Below are 6,914 nucleotides of genomic sequence, written 5' to 3'. Positions count from 1 at the left end.
CCCTACAGGGGCTGCCGCGCCTGTTGGCACGTGAAAACAATCTCCTTGAACTCTGGCGAGGTGGGGCATGCAAGATAGGCGTCCATAGACATGACCTTGCCCTTGCTCTGATGGAAGTCTGGATGGTGATTCTAGGGATCCTACCCCTGGGGATGCACACATTTGACAGTAAGGATGAAAAGGACTAATCTGCATCCCCTCTGCTCCCCCAACACATATTCCCATCATCTTCTCTTATCGGAAACCCGAGTGCCTGGCTGTGAGGGTGGGCGCCTGACTATGGGCGCACAGTTTTGTTTTTGTTCTCATTCTTACCTGCCCACGGCACAGCCTCTGTAGGACGCAGGCTTGTGCTTTTAGGACCCACGGGAACACATGTGATTCGCGAAAGCCAGCCGCCCCCTCTGCCAACTGAATCCTTCAGGTCCCCTTTGCGTTTCTGGCACTTGCCAGTTGGATCTGAGCACTCCAGCCGTGGCTGAAATCAACAGCACCAAGGTCAGTACCAGTAAAGCTCTTGCTAACGTCATACGCCAAAATATAGCGAATAAGTGAATACTAAGGGCACGTTGTTGTGAGGTTTGTTTTTTTTTTTTTAAGCAAATGTATTCTTCCTCCATTATTTAAAAAACGATTGAACAGCAAAAAGTTAAATCTCCTTTTACCACAAAAGTAAGGGAAATCATGCCCTGTGATGATCCCGTGGGGTTCTGCACCCACTCGCTTTTTCTCTCCAGGCTCCCTGTGGCCCCAGGCGGGGTTCAAAGACCCTGTCCCCGGGCAGGGGAGATTTGTCCAGCCCCTCCTCAGGCGCCTTCCCCGGATCAGCGCGTCCTGACCTGCCTCTCAGCCCAGCTAGTCTGAATGCTCCTCCCTCATGGCCCTGACGAGCCAGTCCCGTTCGGTCCCCTGCTCAGAGTCGCTCGTGTCGCTGGCCTCCCTGACCAGCAGCTTCGCGTAGTTGATTTTCTGCTCCTGGGGCAGCATGTGCTGGACGGACACGAACAGCGCCAGCCAGAGCATCAGGACCACGCAGCAGGCCTGGTACAGCACGGCCAGGCCGAAGTAGGTCACCACGAAGCCCCCCCCAAAGCTGCCCAGGCTGGCCCCGGCCCCGGAAAAGTGGCCTCGGAACATGGCACCCAGGGGCCGCTCGGTTCCCGGGGTGGCCCGGTGCTCGACCGAGGCCTTCACTGCCCACCACAGAGCCCCGCTGCTGAGGGCGCTCAAGACCTGGGCGGGGAGGACGGACCACCAGCTCCAGAGCAACGAGTAGTAGAGCAGCTGGCCGGCCAGGCAGCCCAGCCCCAGCCCCACGGTGCCCGCCCCGGTCAGCTTCCTCAGCAAGGTCGTTTTGAACGGATGGAGCGCAGTCTCCCCCAGCAAGCCCAGGGCCACCGAGAAACCCATGACCAGCTCGCTGCTCCCGAGGTCCTGCATGTGCCAGAACAGAAAGTTCTGCACCGTGCTGGCGGCGGCTCCTGCCAGGAAGACGGTGAGGGCCAGGAGGAGCAGGCGGGGGTCGCCTCCGGCCAGAGACAGCGCCTTGACCGTGGTGCAGCTGGGCTCCCGCGGCCTGCACGTGGGGACGGGAAAGGCGATGCTCAGCAGCAAAGCCAGCGTGCTGACCAGCGAGTAGCCGTAGAAGTGCAGCACCCCGCGGGGGCCCTTGGTCACCAGGGGGCACTCCAGCTGTCCCACCAACGCGGCGATGCCACACACGCCCGCGGTCGTGCCCAGCAGCCTCCAGATCCACAGGCTTCGGTACCGGTCGGTGGCGTCCACAAAATCCAGGTACTCATAAAGGCTGTCGTCCGCCACCTGCTCCAGAGGGGCGGTCAGCAGCTCCCACAGCACCACGGACCCCAGGCAGAGGAAGAAGGTCCGCCTCCACCCATCGGAGGCGAGGCCAAGGGCCCGGGCACTGCCCTCGGCCGCTGACCCGTTGGCTGGGCTTCCGAGCGCTGGACCCCCAGCAAGCAAAGGGAGGGCGGTCCTGCCCACCTTGAAAGCACCTTCCCAAGGAGTATCTGTCCCTCGCGACGTGACAGGGTGGACAGCTCGGGACGTGGTCCCGGCTCCTTCCACGGGGCCCAGGGCGTAGCCGGGCGGACGGCCGGACGGCCCGTGGACGCTTTCCGCGGGTCCCTTCCCGAAGCCGGAGGCTTCCTCGGTCCCAGGGAACAGTGAGGGTCCTGTCCCGGGCCTGCGCTTGGCCGGGGGGCCGGGCGCCCCCGGCGGCGGGCTCGAGGCGAAGGTGCCGGTGAGCGCGACCCCCGGGGGCGGGGCGGGGGCGGGGGCGGGGGCGCCGTGGCTGGCGTTACCGGAGCCGGACGGCCGGTCTTCGTCCAGCGGCGGCACCAGGCCGAGCAGCAGGCTGGCCCCCACAGAGCCCAGCAGCGAGCCCGTCAGAAGCACCCTCCGCTTCTGGTAGCTTTTGGCCAGGAAGGCGCAGAAGGGACCCCAGAAGGCTGCGACCAGGTGCTTGGTCCCCATCAGGATGCCCACCCAGGGCGCGGCCAAGCCCAGCTGCCTCAGGTAGAGGGTCAGGAACGGAGTCACGCAGGCGTCCCGCAGCCCGCACGCCAGGTGGAAGAGCCTGGCCACCCCCAGCGCCCTCCTGATGTCCCACTGGGGGTTGGCGCTCATGGCTGCCCGACTCCGTCAGTCCCGGGAGGGCGGGGGGCGGAGCTGGGCGCGGGGCCCGCGCGGGGCCGCGGCCATGGCCCGGGAAGGGGGCGCGGGGCGAGCGGGGAGCCCCCTCCGGCCTCGGGCGGCGCCGCGGTCACCGGGTCAACGGCCGCACGCCCACTCACCCCCTCCACGTCGGGCCTCCGGCCCGGAAGTAGCCCCGCCCCCTGGGCGCCGCACCTGGGGGGGCGGGGCCGGCGCACCTGCGCGCCCCACCTGCCAGTTCCGCTGCCCCTTCGGCCTCCGGCGGCGCCTCGGTCACCGGGTCAAAGACCGGCCGCGACGCCCACCTCCCCCTCCACGTCCACCCCCCCGACGTCCGGCCTCCGGCCCGGAAGTAGCCCCGCCCCCTGGGCGCCGCACCTGGGGGGGCGGGGCTGGCGCACCTGCGCACCCCACCTGCCAGTTCCGCAGCCCCTTCGGCCTCCGGCGGCGCCTCGGTCACCGGGTCCAAGACCAGCCGCCACGCCCGCCCCCTCCACGTCCACCCCCCCCCGACGTCCGGCCGCCGGCCCGGAAGTAGCCCCGCCCTCTGGGCGCCGCAGCTGGGGGCGGAGCCGGCGCACCTGCGCGCCGCACCTGCCTGTCCCGCAGCCCCTCCGCCAGTGCGCGAAGGTGGCTGCCGGTGGCCCGAGGGGTGCGCACCAAGCCCGGCCCCGGGTCACCCGCGTACCTGAGTCGGTTCTCTGAGTCGCTGCAGGAGAGGAAAATTGGGGGCCGGTGGGGGTAGCGGGGATGCGATTCACGATAGGACCTACCTGTTACCCCACTGACAAATCCCACCCGCTCCCCAGACTCACGCCCCCCTCCCCTGCTTTCTTTTTCTCCGCAGCACGCATCACCCCCCAGCACACTACGGCTTTCTATTTCGCGTGTGTCTCTCGTTTCTTGTCTGTCTCCGTCAGAGTCAGAACTCCAGGAAAGCAGCTCTTTTACTCCCCAGGACACAGAGCTGTTTCCTCGGATGCCAGCTCCCCCGGCAGAGACACCAACCCCCAGAGGGCACGGCTGCCGGCTGAGGGCTGTCTTGGAGTCTCCCCCTGCACCCCACGCAGGCTGTGGTCACAGCCCCTGCAAAGGTATGTACGTCTTGGTTAGTTTCAACGGACTCGTAAGGGAGCTCAGTATTCAGTTTGAGGGCACACAGCCCCAGGGGCAGTGAGCTAACACTGGGGCACGAATACAACCAGGTCAACAATCTTAGATCAACAGAAGTGTTTTCATTAATTAGCGATTTCACTGGTGAAATTAGTGGTGTCCAACTGAATATAATTTTGCTGGAGGCTTTTCCTGCCTGGGCAAGCATTTATAAGAATATAGAGAGTCCTTTGCAATGTTGTAGGCTTTACTCCAAGACGGTCCAATGTCCACCTGCTGATTTGGTGAAATTTGCATGCCAGGTTTGCTCAGAGCACCTAATTTGGCTGGGGTGGGGGTGGCGGGGGGTGGCGATTGGCCCACACTTGTCTGAATGTGTAGCAAACTTTGGTCTATGACTTGCTTTCACTGTGAGCTGGTAGACTCTTGCGGGAGGGGCCCAGAGGTCTCACCCAATTCGAACAGCTGGTAAACCCAGCAAATGTTTACTTAAAAGTCCTAGTAACTGTGAATGCCAAAGTTGGTACGAATCAGCTGACATCATGCCAATAGCAGGAAAATAAATGCAGTCGCCTCCAAGTAAACCGGCTCAAATCTGGTGATATCGGTCATTTCTGGTTTAAAACCATGTCAGTCTCAAAGGGGGCGTGTCCCTAATCTCTGTCTCCCTGGGTTCTGCACGGGGCAAATTCAGTGGAAGATCTCGCACCCATCCACTCGTCGGTCTTCACGTGTCCAGAGCTGGCAGGCATCTGCTGTGCTGGTGTCCCCGGGACCCACCTGCCTAGACCCCCAGGCAGCCCCTCTTTCAAGGGGTCTTACAGACTTGCCCCCCCCAATGCTGGGGCGAGGAGTAAAGTGCCTCCCTCTCTCTTGGATCTCCAAACCTGAGAGGGATTCTTCTTTTTTTTTTTTTTTTTAAATATTTTTATTTATTTCTAGGAGAGAGAGAGACAGCGTGAGCAGGGGAGGGTCAGAGAGAGAGGGAGACACAGACTGAAACAGGCTCCAGGCTCTGAGCTGGCAGTCAGCACAGAGCCCGATGCGGGGCTCGAACCCACGAACCGCGAGATCATGACCTAAGCGAAAGTCGGATGCTTAACCGACTAAGCCACCCAGGCGCCCCTGAGAGGGATTCTTCTATGCCCTCCTCCCACTCTCCCCAGGGACCCTGCCCAGGCAAGAGAGATGACCTCGAATCCACACTTTTATGTTTTCTCTGTTACTTTTCTTCCCACCCCACGCCTAGTCCCGGGTTGAAGAAACTGGTTCTGTGTTGCTGAGTTTCCCTATTTTATGTCTGGATACAAGTTTTAGAACTTGGGGCACCTGGCTGGCTCAGTCGGTTAAGCACGTGACTCTTGATCTGGATTCAGGTCATGATCTCACGGTTTGGTTCGTGAGTTCGAATCCCACGTTGGGGAGTCTGCTTGGGATCTGTCTCTCCCTCTGTCTGCCCCTCCCCTGCTTGCACACATGCGTGCCTCTCTCTCTGTCTATCTCGATAAATAAACTTGAAAAAAAAAAGTTTAGAACTCAAAAGCCAAGAGTTTCAATGTTTTTAATATCTGGCTCCCCTAAAACTACTTTGAATTCCCATTTCTGTTTTGGGACAGCACTGTCAGTGGAAGTGGGGACAGGGGTGGACAGGGGTGGACAGGCAGACAGAACTTAACCAGCCCAAGAGGATTCACTAGTTTAGATGAAGTACTGCCCCGATCTCTGTTAAAATCCAAATGTCACGCAGGGCGCCTGGGTGGCTCAGTCAGTTAAGCGTCTGACTTCCGCCCAGGTCATGATCTCGAGGTTTGTGAGTTCGAGCCTCACGCTGGGCTCTGTGCTGACAGCTCAGAGCCCGGAGCCTGCTTGGGATTGTGTGTCTCTCTGCTCCTCTCCCACTCACTCTCTCTCTCAAAAACAAACATTAAAGGGGCACCTGGGTGGCTCAGTCGGTGAAGCGTCCGACTTTGGCTCAGGTCATGATTTCACGGTTCGTGGGTTCGGGCCCCACATCGGGCTCCGTGCTGACGGCTGGAGCCTTCTTCAGACTATGTGTCTCCCTCTCCCTCTGACCCTCCCCTACTCACACCGTCTCTCTCTCTCTCTCTCAGAAATAAATAAAACATTTTAAAAAATTTAAAAAAAACACTAAAAACTTAAAACCCAGATGTCGCTAGGTAGTAGATAAAAGCAGAAGTACTTTAGTGTGCGTTTATTGGACCCGACAATTTCCTCTCAACCACGCGGACACCTGCCTGGGAATGCAGGGCAGGGAGGTGGCTGGAAGGAGGAAAAAGAACAGACTCGAGAGGGAGAAGCTGCACTTGTCTTTGCTTGCTTCCCACCCCCCGCCCCCTCCCCACCAGGCCCCAGGGCCCTGGCCAAATAGCAGCTCTCACTGGGGGGATTTAAGGGCCGAGGGGGCATCTTGCACCGGACAAGAGGGAACTGAAGATCAATGAGGGACACTTGTGCACGGAGCTGGGTCCTGCTTGTGTGTGTGTAGCTTTGCCAGAACCTTCCTCGAGCCTTGATGGGCCCTGCTCCATCACCCGCCACGGCCAAGCCACCGCCCTGTGCTCCGGTCACTCGCTGGCTCCTGCTCCCAGCCAGAGGCCAGCCAGGGCAGCCAGGCCTCATTCCGGCTGCCGGTGGGGGCGTCCGGAGGCCTGTGGGGTAGTGTATCCGTACTCTTAGGCCGGGGCTCCGGGACTGGCCTTTCCGCTGCTCCTGCGGGCTCACTGGACAATGCCGGAGAACGTGTTGATGGGCATGAGAAGGGGCTTGGGCTTGACTTTGGTCCCTTCCACCTCCTGCCCGTGTGAATTGGGCCGCGATGTCTTGGACTTGTGGGGCCCGGAAGACGGCTCCGGGCAGGGAGAAACCTCGAATCTGTGGGTAGAGAGAGGCCAGCTCAGGAGACTCGTGTCTGGAGTCAAGTCTTCCCCGGGCATTTGGAGGGTAGTCCCCCTATTACAGATTCTACAGAGGAGGCTTCACGGAGAGAGGAGGGAGTCAGGAAAAGGAAAGAGCAGCCTGGACGAGGGGGGGTGCGTACCCCGGGACAGGAGGCGTGCCTGCATGGGTCACTAGGTGTACGCCTTCCTTACCCAAACACACCATCC

At 60.8% G+C, this 6,914-nt stretch overlaps 2 protein-coding genes across 2 annotated transcripts in view; both read right to left on the bottom strand.

Moving 5' to 3' along the window:
- Nucleotides 1–604: 604 nt before the first annotated feature.
- MFSD6L (major facilitator superfamily domain containing 6 like) lies at nt 605–2,755 on the bottom strand. Its single transcript, XM_039231466.1, has one exon. The coding sequence runs from the start codon at nt 2,647–2,649 to the stop codon at nt 856–858; it is 1,794 nt and encodes a 597-aa protein (XP_039087397.1). The 5' UTR covers nt 2,650–2,755; the 3' UTR covers nt 605–855.
- A 3,207-nt stretch (nt 2,756–5,962) lies between these two features.
- PIK3R6 (phosphoinositide-3-kinase regulatory subunit 6) overlaps nt 5,963–6,914 on the bottom strand; it is a 52,586-nt gene continuing 51,634 nt past the window's right edge. The window contains exon 20 of the mRNA XM_039231667.1: nt 5,963–6,681. Within this exon, the coding sequence (XP_039087598.1) occupies nt 6,528–6,681 (154 nt within the window). The 3' untranslated portion in view covers nt 5,963–6,527. The remainder of the gene's footprint in view (nt 6,682–6,914) is intronic.

The sequence above is a fragment of the Hyaena hyaena genome, unplaced genomic scaffold (assembly GCF_003009895.1).
Source record: "Hyaena hyaena isolate Hyena2069 unplaced genomic scaffold, ASM300989v1 scaffold_58, whole genome shotgun sequence".
NCBI classification, from domain to species: domain Eukaryota; kingdom Metazoa; phylum Chordata; class Mammalia; order Carnivora; family Hyaenidae; genus Hyaena; species Hyaena hyaena.
Note: the sequence above shows the minus strand (reverse complement) of the source record. Positions and strands in the feature narration are given on the sequence as shown.

Bases quoted from the DNA above. Each gene is read 5' to 3' on its own strand.
- MFSD6L (XM_039231466.1), bottom strand. From the start codon at position 2,649: ATGAGCGCCAACCCCCAGTGGGACATCAGGAGGGCGCTGGGGGTGGCC.